The following is a 17,801-nucleotide window of genomic DNA, read 5'->3' on the forward strand; positions in this document are numbered from 1 at the left end:
AAATCCTTGAAAGCAGCGAGGGGCGGAGACTTAATCCTATCTCATCAGATCTGAATAAACCAAACATCCAGCTCTGTTTAATCTGATCCACGCAGCAGTGACTGTGAGTCAATATGGGATTGTACACTTTTTTTTTTTTTTTTTTAAGGGGGTGGTGGTCTTTCTCCGTCTCTTTCTCCCCACCTGACCTGATGATAGGATTCAGCGGTTTAATAATAAATGACAATTACTCGGATTAAATATTAATTTAAATGCATTTCGGTGCCTGCACTGCGGCGCACTTACTATGTCTTTTAAACAGGTCGAGGACACGCTTGCAAAGGAGACTGGAATCGCTATGCTGCGACTTCTTAGTAAAAATGAATGTTAATCTGTCATAATAACAAAAAAAAGGAGTGAAATAATGTTTAAAATAAACATGATACAGGTCGTGGAAAGACGGAAATCTAACTTAAAAAACAAACTCAAACTAAAAATGAAGTAAAGCTGCAGCGTGTTACTTAAACAAAGAAACGCGTGTCAGCGTAGCGTCGTAGATCTCGTGAAATTCTCACGCTGCACACAGGAAGTGGTTTATTGTTGTACCCGAGACAAACTGAGATGACTGCAAACACATTCTACTGCCAGTGTCCCCGCCTCCCCCTGCTCTGCTGCTGTATACACACAAACGCTCCCTCAGTCACATAGTCTGTCTGAGACGCAGCAAAAAAAAAAATAAAGTTGCACAATTTCTCTAAGAAAAATGCATGAAAATGAGTAATAATTGACCAAAAATAGGGTTAAAAGTTGTATTTATTTTCACATTTCCCCCCCGTTTTCCACAATAAAGCGAAGAAGATAACACTCTCCTCTCCTTCTGCTCCTCCAAGTCAACTCTCACACTCCCCTATCTCCTCCCTCTCCTACCTCTTCTCCTTTCTCTTCTGTCTTTTCTTTTTTTGAACAACAGACTTCTACAATGTCGCCCTCCAGGCAAAAATTCCCATCTGCACTTTTCCTTTCTTCTGCACTTCCCTCACTTTTCTTCCTGTCATGCTGACCTACACACACAGAGACACACACACAGAGATCAGAAAACGAAGGTTGTCTTGCACAACTTCTAACGAGGAAAACGTGCAGGGAGAAATAACACCTCCCTTCATTCGCAGGCCACCGTTTCTCTCTCTCTCTCTCTCTCTCTCTCTGCGTCTCTGTGAATCCTGCGAAAACATAACAACATAAAGTGCGCCCTGTAAGTTACGATCGCCGCTCGAGTTTGCCTTAAAAGCCCCCGGAGCAGCTTTATAGTAAAGCAATAAGGATCTAACAGGGCATTTCCCAGCCGCTGTTGTTCCTGTGGTGGAACATCTGTCGTCTGTATGTGTGTGTGTGTGTGTGTGTGTGTGTGTTACTGGGAGTTGCTCTCCAGAGTGTTTTATCCTCCCTGAAGAAGAGAAAACAGGCTGAGAGACGCTTTTGCCCAAGCTGGAAATGAGTGAGAGGAAGCTTTGACGTTTTTTCTTGTTTGTACTTTAGCCTCCACACACACACACACACCTGCAAACACAGAACATATGTGACCCCTCTCTCCAAGACCCGCAGCTATAATAACATGTACAGTTATTGTTCTTTGAACACAGATGCACAAAAAAAACGACCACGTTTTTCACCGCTGAATTGATTATTTGGAGCAAAGAGACGAACAGTCGCGGCGTAACGCGTAAGAATCTGAACTCCTTGAGTGATGTGTGGGCACTGTTTTCAAAAATACTTAGAATTAGATAGATTAGAAAGAACACTCTCTGTCCTTCTTGGCCAGTGCTCATCTGTTGTGGAGTCCCACAAGGCTCCATGTTGGGCCCTCTCTTTTTTTCCCTTTACATGCTTCCTTTCGGTATCCGTCTTTAAAAAAAAACATGGTGTTTCCTCTCTATGTTCCCCTAACATCTAACAAGGACTCAATGAAATGCTTAAAGAGGATATTTGGTATAATAATTACTAATTTTACTTGGTGAACCAGATCTTTTTAAATAGTGTTGACACCTCTCGACACATTTAGTCACCCGCGTCCGTGAAAAATCTTGGTGTGTGATGTGTTATTTGTTACTGAATAGCACAAACAACAGCACTTCAATAGTACGGGATTTTAATTAGTTTTTAGCTTGCGTTCATGGGTTTTTGTTTGTTCCACAAAAAAATCTAATCTATTTCTATTTTATTTATTATTATTATTATTATAACATACAAAATACTAAGCCCTTACTTAAATTACACATAATAGATGTATTTTAAAGGTTACACAAACCAAATAATTAATGTAATCAATACATTTATACCTTGTATAATAAGGTATAATAAGAATAATATGTAAATGTGTTGCTCTCTCCAATCATCCTCTTGAGCTAAGCTAACTGATAGCTGACTGTATCTCATATCAGTGGAGTTGGCATATCTTAATTATTATTTCGATAAGGAAACTGTAAAGACAGTGCAGCATGGAGGTTCAGAAAGATAAAATGCTAAACAAACAGTATTTATTCATCAACGTAGAGTGCAACACAACGTACAGTTTCAAGACAAGCGTTATAAAAGAAAAGAAAGTTATTTTAATGTCTGCATTTGTGTCAAGATCAGGCTCAGTTGAGCTTTGTGTCACCAGTCTGCACCTGGGGGATTATGGGTAAATCCATACTGGAGATTATCTCCTGGAAAAAGAAGAAGAAGAAAAACAAAAATAGAAACACAAAGTTCATTTGACGAATGAAGTTTACAGAGCAGTGATGTCAGTGGCAGCTCAGATTTTGTTTGTTATTTTTTCAAAACTTTTGTTTGCCGTCTTTTTCAGGCAGGGTTTACATGAAGTGACAGCAACAGGAAAAAGCCTTTTCCACGTCTTTTTGGCCACAAATGCACATTGTGGCAGCGAAGCAGGAATAAAAGGACGTGGTCACATGTGGGTGAAGGAAAACAGAGAGAGAGAAAGAGGAAGGAGACAAACGGATGCAGCAGTTAAGAGGGAATGGAATAATGAAGAGAACATTTAACATATTAGCTTGGCCCATTTAAACTCCATTTTTGGTCTTTTTTTTATGTCCGTCCATCGTGGAGTGTAAGTCATCCCATTAACATCATATAGAAGTAATTCCACATCTCGCAGAGACGATTTTTTAAAACTTTACACCATTTTTTAAACTCAACTCTTCTTTGTCGTTTTCCTGACTTACTGATTTGACTTTTGGGGGCGAGAGCGGCATACTGAGGACCAGTGAGGGTTTTTAACCAACAAAGTGAGGTCATTTTTACGGAGTGAGGACATTTTGGCCGGTCCTCACTGTTTTCATTGAAATCACTTCCTTAGGTTTCTATAACATGCAACACTCAATTTGTCAAAAAAAATTTTTGTCAAATTTTGGACGACTTTTTCTCAAATTTTGGACCATAATTTTTTCTTCACATTTAGGACCAAAATTTTTTTTTTTCAGAATTTGGACCAAATTTTTTTTTTCAAATTTTGGACCAAATTTTTTTTTTCAAATTTTGGACCACATTTTGGACCAAAATATTTTTTTCAAATTTTGGACCAAATGTTTTTTTCAAATTTTGGACCAAATGTTTTTTTTTTAAATTTTGGACCAAATGTTTTTTTTTCAAATTTTGGACCAAATGTTTTTTTTTTCAAACTTTCGATCAAAATTTTTTTTTTTCAAATTTTGGACCAAATTTTTTTTTTTTCAAATTTTGGACCAAATTTTTTTTTTTTCAAATTTTGGATCCCATTTTTTTTGTCAAATTTTGGACCAAAAATTTTGGATCCTATTTTTTTTTTTTCAAATTTTGGGTCAATTTTTTTTTCAAATTTTGGAAGACATAGTATAGTATGACGTTTTTGTCAAATTTTGGACCACATTTTGGACCAAAATATTTTTTTCAAATTTTGGACCAAATGTTTTTTTTTCAAATTTTGGACCAAATGTTTTTTTTTCAAATTTTGGACCAAATTTTTTTTTGTTCAAATTTTGGACCCAGTTTTTTTTTTTCAAATTTTGGATCCCATTTTTTTTTTTCAAATTTTGGATCCCATTTTTTTTTTGTCAAATTTTGGACCAAAAATTTTGGGTCCAATTTTTTTCTCACATTTTGGACGACATAGTATAGAATGACGTCTTTGTCAAATGTTGGACCAAATATTTTGGGTCCAATTTTTTTTTTCAAATTTTGGGTAAATTTTTTTTTTCAAATTTTGGAAGACATAGTATAGTATGACGTTTTTGTCAAATTTTGGACCAAATTTTTTTGTCAAATTCTTTTTAAAATTTTGGTTGACATAGTATATCTATGACGTTTTTGTAAAATGTTGGCCCAAAAAATTAAAAAATATTTTTTGCTCTGGGGTTCCACCTGCAGACATTTTATGGTACTGCAAACAGTAGTTCTTTGTAGATGTCATTCATGAAGTAGATATTTGTAATTGTGTTGATTTATAAAGTGGAAATGCTGGTCCTCAGTATGCAGCAAGTACAAGAATGTGTGTGTGTGTGTGTGCAGGTTACCATGGGCTGCTGAGGTTGCTCACGGTCATTCTCTGCCGAGCCGGTGGGTGAAGCTGAAGTGGACGACATAGAGACAAGCGAGTTTAATGTGCACGTTGTATGCCAGGGTGTGGCTGCAGAGAAAGCACAGTTAATCGCTTATTTTGGCAAAACCTGAGTAGAGAGTACACAGAGAGAGAGAGGGAGAATGAAAGGAAGGAGGAAAATGCAGATGAAAATTGTCCCAAATGTTCCCAGACTTCAGAGGAGGAGAATGTGAAGAATGCTCTGACTCTTTTTAATTTAAAATGTGGTGACTTTGTGTGATTTCCAGTTGAATTATTACACTTTAACCATATACCTTCACAACTGCATTGGTCCTGTGACGTTTGACAGTCATCAGCGTCGTCACTCTCCCTCCTCCTCCCCTCCCCGTCTACGTCCTCCTCCTGCTTCCTCTCCATCTCACTGTGGGTGTCAGAGCCAAACGTTGTCAACCCCCCCCCCCCTCTTTGCTGCAGGGCATTCACTTGTGCAAACACAAAAAAGCTGTTGACTTTAGATTAGAGTTCCGACCGTTTTTTGGCTCGTCTCAAAGTCCTGGAACCCGAACGCGAGTCAGATCAGTGATCTCTGTTGGACGAGATTGTGTCACAACGTCTGGTGTGTGTCTGTGAGTGTGTGTGTGTGTGTGTGTGTGAGAGAGAGCGCTTGGTGCTGTGTTTGATTTAAAACAGAACCATGAAGAATGCCTGCTCTTCAGAACTCGGTGGTTAACCAAACACTGGCTCGGGATCCACAGATGGGACGGGGGGCCCACCCAACAAATTTGGCTGCAAATTAGTAGCTACATTATACACACATTTCGTCACAATTAGCTTGGCTAACACCAGACTCATACTCAAATTAATATGAGAAATGAGTATGAGTCTGGAAACCCTAACCTCAAACCTAACCTCCTGGACCAAAATGCCTCTGTATGCAATTGGACATGTCTGAAATCAAATCCCTTGCAGAATTGGTTGGGTTCATCCACGCTAGGTCACGCTAGCCACGCTAGAAACACTGTTTTTACGTTAATAAATGCTTACATTTACCAAAACGTGCAGTTTATGTTCCTCAAAGATCCGTCGTCTTGTAATTTAAAGATAAACTCACGTGTGATCCGCAGCCGCGATGTTCCTCGTCACCTCACGTCCAAAAGATCTCACGTGCTCTCCGTCCTTCGTCCACAGGCCGGCAGAACCGTCCGCAGAGGCCGAGAGGACGAACACGCTGTCGTCCACCTCGAGGACGTCCGCGCTCACCACTCCTCGCTCGTGCGCCCTCCAACGCTGCAGCCGAGGAGGCCGCTCACTCACCGACTGTGTGGACAGGAAGAGAGAAAAACCTTTAAGTACCTGTAGTTAAACATACAAAGACTCATATTTATTCGTTGATTTCACAGCGGCTCACTTCCTGTTGGATGTTCAGTGCGTAGTCGGAGATATCCCACACCTGAAGCCAACCTGTTGAGTCTCCAGAGACCAGGATGGTGTTTCTCGGCTGATCTGAGCTCAGGCTGAGCACTCGTGCGCCTGGCTGCTCTGGAGCATAAAACTGACCTGAGGTAAGAAGAAACATCGAAATGTAACGGCCATGAATATGCAAAACTGCAGCTATAAGCGTTTAAAAAAAAGAGTTTGAAGAGTTTTTGCCAGGAAAGTTCCAAAACTTGGAACACGTAGAACTTTTTTTTTTTTTTTACTTGACAAAGTCTTCCATTTTCTCCCCAGAAGCCAGCCTAGAAGTAAAAATACATTGAATAGCCACTAGGGGGCAACGTCTCTGCTTGCCAAAAAAACTCAGAACTCCCATAGACTTTAATTCAAAGTTATGGGAGCTTATACTTGAAGAATGTAGTTTTCCATACATAAGGCAACTGAGTCCAATCTATTTCAATCTTAAACGACAGACTCTTGTTTGTTTTCATAAGCAGTGGAATGTCTTTTTTCGTCAAAGTTACGTCCAAGAAAAAGTATTTATACTCCAAACACTGAATACTTGACTTAAATCGCTTCTGGGGGAACACATTGTCAACAAAGTGCTGTGTTCTATAGAAATGCATTGACACACATATATACACAGTATGCGCACACACACACATGCACCTGTGCACACTCGCACACACATGCAGCGGTCACAGTGCGTGAGTCCCACGCCGCTAAACACAGATGGGATCTGGAAAGAGACATAGTTGTGGCCTGGCCAGGAATGGTAGTCCACAACTATGTCCAAGTCAACAGTTCAGACCGAGTGTCAGCGCCGCTGCTGCTGCAGCTGCATGTAAATAAATCCATGTTTACGACGTTAGGACCGTTAAACCTGACAGCCGCTCGTCTCCCTCACCGTATGTTCGAGTCTGACCGGTGACGCTCCAGAAGCGCAGGCGGCCGCCCTGCGACGACACCAGCACGCCTTTGTTCCTCAGCTTCCTGCTGCGGGCTCGATGCTGCAGGAACAAGAGGTTGTCCACAGGGGGCGCCACTCTGTGAAAACGCACAAGCCGGTTCAGTCGATTATTTGCAAACCTCTTAAGGAATAATTTTAATCAATTTTTGAAAATCAGGAAATGATCCATTTGCCCTGATGCACTTTGACAGTGTGCTGACTTTCTTCAAAAAAACAAAAAGTATCTCGGAATGACTTGAAATTTACCATCATAACAGTCAGCATCACCCTGAACAAGGATCAGTTGAAAATATTTGCAAATCTCTTAATGAATAATTTTAATGAATTTTTGAAAATCAGGAAATTATCCATTTTTCCTGATGCACTTTGACAGTGAGCTGACTTTCTTCTCAAAAACAAAAAGTATCTCGGAATGACTTGAAATTTACCATCATAATAGTCGGCATCGTCCTAAACAAGGATCAGTTGAAAATATTTGCAAACCTTTTAAGGAATAATTTTAATGATTTTTTGAAAATCAGAAAATGATCCATTTGCCCTGATGCACTTTGACAGTGAGGTGACTTTCTTCAAAAAAACAAAAAGTATCTCGGAATTACTTGAAATTTACCATCATAATAGTCAGCATCTCCCTAAACAAGGATCAGTTGAAAATATTTGCAAACCTCTTAAGGAATAATTTTAATGAATTTTTGAAAATCAGGAAATGATCCACTGAACTCTGGGTAAAATAGTCAGAAGCTAGCAAACGAGCAACAGCAAATAATAAAACTATCTCAAAGACTTAGTTGCGAAGGCTGGCGTCGCCGTGTTTTCTCCCTATTAGCATAACCTCGCGCGAGGCTAAGCAATATGGCAGGGAGGATGCTAGCCAGCGATCGTGATCACGTAGGCCCACTGGCGGTCACGTGACAGTCATTTAAAGACTCAACAATGTCAATTTGCACATCTTTAACCATAACATCCATGATTTCATCTTCGTCTTGGCTATATCTTGCCCACCACTTATTAAAAAGTATGCTAATTTCTGCTTTACCCCATCTCTCCGTCTCTCTGTAGGTGAAGCACCGGTCCCTGCGTCTCCAGCCTCCACAGGACGACCTCTCCATCATGACTCGCCGTGGCAACGACGCCCAGACCGGAACACTGACACACTGCCAGGATGTCCGACGTGTGGACGCCGCCGGACTTCCACGACATGTCTGCTCTCACGTACAAGTCCTATACGGGGGCAACATTTCCCATTATTTAGCCACTGTATGAAAGTTTCACAGAGTAAAAACACAGTAAATCCCTTCTTTTCACATCACTTCCCACTGTGTGACACTTTACAAATGGTCTCAACGCTAACATGTAATTGTTTGTGTTGCCTTGCAGAGAGCGACTCCATTTCCGTGTCAGGGTTTACTGGCTTTGTTTACACCTCGGGGCGACGGCGCTGCGGTCAGCTCTTAAACCCTAGACTCATTGTGGCGGACGTATATATACAGTACATGCTGCAGATTCCTTTTTTTTTCGCGGCAAGACTAAGGCAAGACTTCTTCATCTGACGCCACGGGGGTGGATGTGTGATGTGTAAGTGTCAAGGTTTTCTCTGCTGACATGACGGAAATCTTTGTGACTGAGGGGGGGAAAAAGACATTAATGCTGAGAACACTGTGGTCTTTAAAGGATGGATTTAACCACAGAGCAGATGGTCGTTAAAGGCTGAGAGGTCAAGTGTAGAACTAGAATCTAAATTCTGATGTTTACACGGGCAAAACCTCACCTTCATTTCTTATAACCTGTGTATGAATGTACAGGTGCTTTTAAGGAAAATAAGGTTCATGTAGGTAGGTTTCAAAATGCAAACTCTGGCTGCTTTGTCCATTCCGGGCTGCCATAGCAAGAGTGTATTAAATGTGTATATTTATAAGGCTACGAAAACCAAACTACTTTTTTCTTTTATAAAAGAATTATACACTTAGACAAAGTTCCAGTGTCCAACTCGGTATTACCTTGCATTGTGAGACATTAAACTTGGGAAAAGTGATTGTAGATATATTGATTTTGTGCAGTTTTTTGCAGGAATGTACCTTTTTTGAAGGCGTTGAGAAAGTGCAAAAGTCTGACGGCTATGACACGGTGAGGTGAACATTTTTGTTTTGTGCTTGTTTTCCCTTTCGATCTTGATTTATTGACGGATTTGTCCGTCGTGAGTATTTGCTCTGCGCTCTCCAGAATCGGATGTCAGTCAGTGCTGTAATCGTGTGTAACAGAGACTGTGCGTGTATATATAAAAAATAGATGTAGCCTGTTGCGGGGCCTTGAGATTTGCGATTTGCATCATGTTTTATTAAAGAAGACCAGTAACTGAGATCATAAACTGCTCAGGAAGATTGTTTACTGAGGTTAATAATAAATAAAGTGATAATTAGGCAGATTTGCCCATAGACGTTCAGAAAGTCGCCCCCTGGTGGCTAACTTCAATCCCACTTCCGAAGCGTGAACATTCCAAATCGTAAAGGTTAATCCCATTTTGGGGGGTGGGGACATTATTTAATTTCACCTTTGCCGCAGCGATGTCGTACTGAACGATTCGCTGGCTCCACCCGACGGCTAGCAGCTTGTTGTCATGGAGACAGGTCAACCTGGTGACTTCAGAGTTGGTGACAGGCTCCAGCTTGTGCAGGTTAAGGCCGTTTAGTAAGTTCCACACCTGGTGAGTTAGAGTGGTTAGCGTACGTTTGAAATTCAAGTGTAGGCAATTTGCCCAAAATGCGTCACGAGTGGATTCAAACCTTAATGGTGCCGTTGCCAGCTCCTGTAATGAGTCTCCTGTGGGAGGCGTCCAGCGTCATGCAGAGCAGCTCATCTTCTCCGTGAGCGTTCAAGATCTGAAGCCGCCTCCTACCCGTGTCCACGTCCCACAGAGTCACAGATGAGTTGGCGTGTCCCGTCACCACCTGTCTGAGGGTGGGGTTGTACAGGGCGCAGTAGAGGGCGGTACCGTTTTGACATTCTGATCCAAATTCTTCATTCGTCAACCATCCACCTCCTCCTCCTCCTCCTCCTCTTCTTGTCTGGGCCAGATTGAACAGTGCCAGATAGTCTTTGCATCCCACCACTAAGTGAGGCTGTGTCTCTGCAGGAAGAGGCGGGCTCACGAGCAGGAACGGGAAGTTGCCGTGTTCTGGGATTCGACCCGGCTGCAGGCATGGGAAGTGCAGGCGGACGGTTTTAAGACAGCGATGTGTGGAAATGTCCCAAACCCTCAGCTCCTGACGAAGGCAAATCGAAGCATTTTCAGACAGAATTTCTTTGCTTCGTTACAACTTTCTTTAATTTTGGCCAGTTTTGTCAGAATTTTGGTCATTTTTTCTTAGTTTTAAGGAACATTACACTCTGAAATGTTCAAGCTAGTTTTAAGTTAGCTAGCCAATCAATAACTAGCTTACCCCAATGGCAGATCATTTTTGCAGTGTACCTAATATTTCCTTTCATCACGGAAGTCACACAGACAATCTCAATAAATGCAGGAACGTTATCTCGTCAATGACTCACGGCATCTCTGGAGTAACTGAAGATCTGCCCAACAGGTTGGTAGATTGCAACGTCCAGTATGGTGGTGCAGTGACCCAGCAGTGTAGCGACGGGACGTGTGGTCACAAAGCGAGTCCACAGCCTGACGACTCGGTCACGACCTCCTGTGACCAGCAACTGCAGAGATGCGCTGTAGTCGAAACATTTAGCACCCTAAAAAGTGACAAAACGCAAAAATTAAAGTTCATAAACGGGTCCTTATAGGTCCTTTTAGGAGAGTGTAATGGCAGAAATTGACTGAACAACCCATGAAAGTATGTAACTTGTCAGAAATGAGCGCGAGCATCTGGAATGACTATTGAAAAATCATATAAATAGGGGATTTTAATGGCAAAATTATGAATAATTAACTTTGCAAAGGCAAACATGGCAGCTATGTGAAGCACTGGTTTTTGTTTACTAGGACAGCAAGCTAACTGTCTAGTGGCTAGCCAATTAGCTTGCTGTTTAGTTAGTGTAGCTCTCTGGTTGTCGCATGTGGCTTTGCTAATTGACTACCTTGTTCACAGAATACGTCTTAAATTTAATTTGACGGGTATTTGTAATTTTGTTTTCTACATTTCTTCACGTTCCGAGAACAGCCTAGCCAATAGCTAGTTAGTTTGTGTAGCTCTCTGCTTGCTGTGTGCTAACTGGCTAGCTTGCTCACCGAACATGGAGCAGTTAATTTAGAAAATACTCAACCCAAACAACACAAATCCTCAATTATATCCTTTAATCTGATATGGCAGTTACTTTGGTATTATATTTTGTCCCAAGATTTATTGAAAAGTCTTAAATTTGATTTGAAGAAACTATGAAGAAACAAGGAATTGGACTGTACAGACTGAAACCAGGTTATTCTTCCTGTTTGAGTTCAACGTTAAAATTCCCAGACTGTTCATTTAATGTGTAAAATTACGTTTGTGCGTTATAAAAAGGAACAACATTCAATAACAGGAAGCGTGGCCACCCACTTTAATACGGTTTCGTGCAAAAACATTACTTGTTTTTCCTCACAGTTTTACTGACGGTTTGTCTGTCTCTCTGTACAGGGGTGGGACCAAACTTTAAAAATAAGTAAGTTATTAACGCATTACAATAAACACATCTCTTATTTTGTTTTTCCGACATAAAAAGTGGCGAGGACTAATTCACAGAACCTTGACTCACCCTGCGAGGTCACAGTCACCCAGTTCAGATTACTGTGACCTACATATGCATGTGTGACCCTGAGCCAACAAAAGTGGGTTAAAGGTCCAGTGTGCAACATTTGGAAAAGAGTGTGTAACTGCTTTAAAATACAAATAATTTGGTTTTCATAGCCATTTTTGATATTGTCTTCTGACGAGGCAAGCTGAGATTGTCGTGAACAGTTACCTGGTTGATTTTCCAAGTATACGGCTCCCGCTTTGGCGTCACGCTAACAAAGACGACAGAGCCGGAGTCGCTCTCCGACGAAGTCATGACGACGTTGCTGCTGGGATCGAACATCAGTCTGTTGATCGGCTCCTGGTGAACGTTGGCGACGTAACGGTGGGTCACCGCGTTGCTGTGATCGCTCAGGTCCTGTTTTGGGAAGACGGGAGGGGAATTAATCGTTTTAAAACAACAAACGTAAAAAAAAGTGATACGGTACAATTGGGTCAAACTTACCGGGAAATAGATCCTATAAGGACTGTTCTGTTTCTTGGAGGGCTTCTTAAAAAGACCCTTTGATGCGTTCAGGAACCACATCAGGTGGACGCCACCCTTTTCGTCCCCCAGTAGCAGCAGAGGGGGACGCTCTGAACACTTGCAGGGACACAATATACACAATATATAAGTGAGGAAATATTCGCTGTATATCATCTAACATTTCAAGGGAATACAGAGGTCATACCTGGACATCGTGCCAGTAACAAAGAGACGTGGGGACACAATGAAACCCTGGGACCAAGAATAAGACAAAGAATCGGTCAAGTTAAGTCATATTTGTTCATATAAAACAGTGAAAACAACACCAAGGGTTATAAATTCAACATTTGGTTGCTAAGTTTCTGCATTTTCTGCCTTTAATGCTTGTTTAGGTTGATTTTTTTCCCTGTTATTTTACTGTAAAGCTCTTTGATTTTACCTGTATATACTTGACATGACCTTTTGCACACCTTTTTTTCCTCGAATAACGCACTCTCTTCAGGCTTCTCTTACATCTGACTGCAAACGTACCAAATAGGTGGACGTCCTCGAACACGCTCCCCGTGGAGACATTGACAAAGTGCAGGTCCCTGCAGTCGGTTGCTACGGCAACCGTGTGAACGTTGCCCATGTACACCGCATCGGTGACCCAGCCTCTGAACCTTCTCGTGTTGGCCACTTCCTCTGTCGGATCTCCAGCGAGCTGAGAAGCGTTTAACGTTTAAAAAAAATAAAAAAATAGTGTTTGTGTCTGTAAAAAAAGAAGCTGTAAAAGTAGAAACAGCGTGATGTCACTCACCCCGATGCTTCTGAGGACGTGTAGGCCGCTGTTCCAGACGGTGACCTGACCGCCTTTACTGACGCTCACGTAGCGGAGTGGAGGAGGATGAGAAACGGCGACCATGCGAACTGTTGTCTCACGCTGGAACACAACACGGACATTTTAATGTCATTAACACTCTAAGGTCAGTTGAATAAAAGCTCGAAAAACAACAAAAAACTCACTTTCAACAACAAGTGATGTGAGGAGGATAAAACAAAATGGCAGACAATCATTTTGCTAACATGTTTTGCTAACTACTTTACACCTGGCTAACATGTTAGCCTGTGTAAAGTAGCTAGCATAATATGCTACTTCAGAATGTGTTAGAATGTTTTCTAATATTATTAGAAATTATATCATTATATTTCTATTTATAATTATATTATTTTACAAACTCAAATTAACATTTAGACCTTAACTGCTTGTTTTTAGGTTACACTTAACTGAAATGGCAGCTGTTAATCGCAGTTATTAAGGATAGAGCAAGAAGAGCTAGCTAGGTGTTTTTGTTTGCCTCTCCTCAGTTAGCACCTTATTCTTATTTTACTTGCATAGTTACAACCCCGTATTTGATTATTTCTTCTTTTTTGAAGTATATATACTGTATATTACTCCTATTTGAATTGATACTAGGCTTGAACAAATGAATACATCAATATTGCAAAAGTAGCTAGCATATTAGAATGTGTTAGAATGTTTTCTTATTATTAGAAAACATTTTACAAACTGAAATTAACATTTAGACATAAACAGCTTGTTTTTAGTTTACACTTAACTGAAATGGCAGCAGTTAATGGCTAGGTGTTTTTGTTTGCCTCTCCTCAAGTTAGCTACTATTCATATTTTACTATTCTTATTTTACTTGCATAGTTACACCCACATATTTGATTATTTCCTCTTTTTTGAAGTATATATACACTGTATATTACTCATATTTGAATTGATACTAGGCTCGAGCAAATTAATACATCAATATTGAAAATTTAAAAGTTTCATTACAATTAAATTAGTCTTGTTTACAATTCCCTTTGTCTTAAGGGTATCGTATGGCGTATTATTAAATCTTAATTGATTAATTGATTAATTAATTAATTAATTGATTGATTGGTAAAGTTTAGATATGTTGTTGTGTTTTGGTAAATGTTTATTGTACGAATTTATTTGTACATAAATAATAGTTAACCTTTATGTCATTGTTCTAGAAATCAACGATTTGTTTACCTATCCTGTTTAAAGTTATAAAAGAATGTAGCGTGCCATCTAGTGGTTTGGATATGTAAGTGCAGGGTTGTGCTCCCACCCCCCCCTCCTTTTATTTTTATAGTTTACTTTAAACATTTGCTAATGGTGAACACCCAACATTTTCCAAATAAGGGTGGAGCTGACTAGAGGGCCACATGTGTCCTGCGGTGTACCTGCAGGTTTGAGACCTATGCTGTTGAGGATATTATAAGATACAGTATAACTGCTCTAGGGAAATTGTAAAGTTGGTAAAACTAGACTGAAAACCGGAGGATACATGACTAATGTCTTAATGTGTGTTACCTTGTTGTGAGAGCAGTGTCTGATCTGTGGCTGCAGGCCCAGCAGCGCAGCCTTAGGGATGGAGGTGTGCTCTCTCTCGGTGTACTCCAGGAGCAGGTATGAACACAGCTGCTTCCACTTCACCTGACCCGTACAGCTGATATCTACCTGGACACAATGAAGACTGAAACATCAGGCTTCCTATGATGAGTGAGTAGAGGTGCCATTGTTCTTCTTTATGTCTAAATATTTACCTCCCAGAAGAATCTCTGAACCCACGCATCCTCAACATCTGGTCCAATCACTGTCCTCAGAACCTCTCGAAACTCCTCGAACTTGAGTCCGCGCTCCTCGTCTCCTCCTCCTCTGGTCTTTGCGCTCCTGTTGTCGTGTGTTTGTGCTGCAGTGTTTGAAGGCCCGGTGAAAGCGTTCCTCAGAAGCTTCAGGTGCTCGGGGCTCAGTTTCTCTGCAGGACTGACTCCACAGGCTGGGTCACTGCAGTGGTCACAGAGGGAGGAACATTTTACACACTGCACCTTTAAAGAGACCTGTTTTTACAGTATTTACTTATCATATACCTGATGTTCCCAAACTTTTTGTCAGAAGCTAATTTGTGATTACAGCACCTGGGTCTTCTCCTCAGGCGGATTAGATGAGTTTGTCCTCTAACTGGATTAAAACAGTAGGACATAATCTGTGAGGAAGATACTCTGTGATCAGAGTATCAGAATCTACACAATCAGAAACTATTCTTGTCTTTGTAACAGTTATTTTAGTCTTTTTTTGATGAGCTCAAACTGCTTATTTATTCAATCACATGGTGAAAGGCTGGCTGCAGAGTGACTGTAGCACCGCCATGTGGCAGCATTGTGACAGCAGACAAGTTCTTGAAGGTACAGTGTGTATAACGTAGAAAACACTAGTAAAACATTTAGTAAAATACAGTTAATTTCCCTAAAAGGCCTTTTAAAATGTTAAAGAAACAGTGTGTAAAATGTAGCAAACACTAGTTAAACATTTAGTCAAATATAGCTAATTTCCCAAAATATCCCTTTAAAATCTTAAAGGTACAGTGTGTAAAATGTAGGCAACATTAATTAAACATTTAGTCAACTATAGCTAATTTCTCTAAATGTCCCTTTAAATTCTTAAAGGTACAGTGTGTGAAATAAGTTTAGAATAAGATACGTTTAAAAACACTACATTTATTCTTAAGGAGAGTTGTCGGTTGTTAGGGATTAAACATTAGTGAATGAGTGTTGTATTCCTGCAGCAGCAGCAGCAGCAGCTCTTGTGTGGCCCCGTTGCCCAGGAAACCAAACTGTCCAAACTGAAACAGTGAAGTCACTGTGTGGTCACTGTGTTTTCCTGCTCCATCATGAGGACCATGAGGACGAGCATGAGTGTCTCTTTACATCACACACGTTTCTCACAATCGGCTAATGCAGCCATAAAATCATTCAGTCATAAAACTGTAGTGTACTTTTATTGTGAAAAAGGGAGAAGCTGTGAGGACGATGGATGGAGACAGGGCTGGCCATAAACTTTTAGGGGGCCCTTAGCTAAATTAGATTTTATTAACAACAATAATAAAGCAGTAAATTACTTTTTGCTCAGTTGTAGCTGTTGCATTTTCTTACAGTTATATTGGCTTTAATCTTTAAATGGTAGCAAAAGTTAGAAGAATTGCTACAATGTGTAGATTTTCACTTTTGTTTTTAAAATGGCACAATACTCACCAGGCCACCGTAGAATATGGTATAAAATATAACAATAGACAACAATGCATTTATTGTCACCATGAAGATGACTTACCGTAATCAAATTATTTTATATTATATTTTATTAAATGTTAAAGTAAAAAATAATTTTTTTTGGGAAAGTTAAATAACATCTGCCAAATATGTTTTTAAATCAAAACAATAATAACTATTTGTATTATTTCTTTATAAGAAGAGCTCTATCATTTATTATTTATTATTTTCTCGTTATTTTTAGATATTTTCTCATTATTATATTAATTGGATTAACATACTTTTTTTCCCAATATTTTTGATTTTATGTGACACGAAAAAATTATAATTTACGAATGTTTTTTTCTGAATGAACATTGTTAGATTTGGATTTGGTATAGAATTTACCATTAGGTACAAACAGAGAATTAACTCTCATAATTGTAGCAATAAAACTACAACAGCTCTAGACATTAATAATAATAATGTGTTTATTGGAGATGCCATTTTTAGATATAAACCCCATAATAATAATAATAATAATAATAATGATAAAAAGACAGAAACTCACCATAACCTGCTGTGTGGCACTTCTGTCTCATAAAGCATCCATGGATTTCTTTTATTTCTTAAAGACTCCATCATCATAAAGTCTTCTTAAACCAGCACACACTGCTCCATCTGTCTTTATTTAGATTATAATCCAAGTTAAGTTTTAGCTCCAGCAGCAGAAATGAGTTCCCTTTAAAAGTGCAGAGGTTCAGCCTGATATCACGACTGAGTCAGAACCTGCAGAGTCTTTGTTTCCATCCTCTTACTCAAACTCCACTGACTCAAAGAAACAAAGCTTCTTCTTTGGTCGCCACACAGAACAGGAATGTCCCCCTGTCCGTCCTCCCGTCTGTCCACGCATCAGCAAACGTCTCAAGTCTGTCACAAGTGTTTGACCACGGCCTGAAACAGGCAGAGTCAACACCACGTCAGGAAACGTGGTGACTTGGTTGTTTTCCAGCATCAGTGTGAGTCTGCTGGTGGTCACTGAGGCTCACAGCTCACAGCGGGTTAATCATTTAAAGAGGCAAAGGCAGTGAGGACTGAGCAGAGCTGCTGTATCACTGACAACTTTACACAAACTGTCAAAGAAAACACACAAAAGGAACCATGATTTAACTGTTTATGTTTTGGTTGTGGGCCCACGGTTGGTGTAGTGGTTAGCACTCTTGCCTTTGCAGCAAGAAGACCCGGGTTCCTGGGTTCGAGCCCCGTTTGGGACAACTTCGGAACAAGGGCCTTTCTGCAAGGAGTTTGCATGTTCTCCCCGTGTGTGCGTGGGTTTTCTCCGGGTTCTCCGGCTTCCTCCCACAGTCCAAAAACATGCGATATGGGGATTAGGTAAATTGGTCACTCTAAATTGACAGTAGGTGTGAGTGTGTGAGTGAATGGTTGTTTGTCTCTATGTGGCCCTGCGATGGACTGGCGAACTGTCCAGGGCGTACCCCGCCTATCGCCCAATGTCTGCTGAGA

The 17,801-nt window shown here is 40.4% G+C and overlaps 1 protein-coding gene across 1 annotated transcript; it reads right to left on the reverse strand.

Moving 5' to 3' along the window:
- Positions 1–4,554: 4,554 nt before the first annotated feature.
- On the reverse strand, positions 4,555–16,919 carry LOC310939100 (cilia- and flagella-associated protein 337; the record flags this gene model as incomplete). The annotated part of the gene is made up of 16 exons (XM_083903767.1): positions 4,555–4,642; positions 5,667–5,872; positions 5,964–6,112; positions 6,897–7,036; positions 7,996–8,180; positions 9,508–9,657; positions 9,740–10,219; positions 10,503–10,694; positions 11,901–12,089; positions 12,177–12,314; positions 12,403–12,449; positions 12,729–12,900; positions 12,997–13,119; positions 14,566–14,712; positions 14,799–15,039; positions 16,849–16,919. 16 exons carry the CDS (start codon positions 16,917–16,919, stop codon positions 4,555–4,557), a joined length of 2,718 nt encoding a protein of 905 aa, XP_083759893.1.
- Positions 16,920–17,801: the final 882 nt, after the last annotated feature.

This window comes from Microchirus variegatus, assembly GCF_963457635.1.
Source record: "Microchirus variegatus genome assembly, chromosome: 17".
NCBI lineage: Eukaryota > Metazoa > Chordata > Actinopteri > Pleuronectiformes > Soleidae > Microchirus > Microchirus variegatus.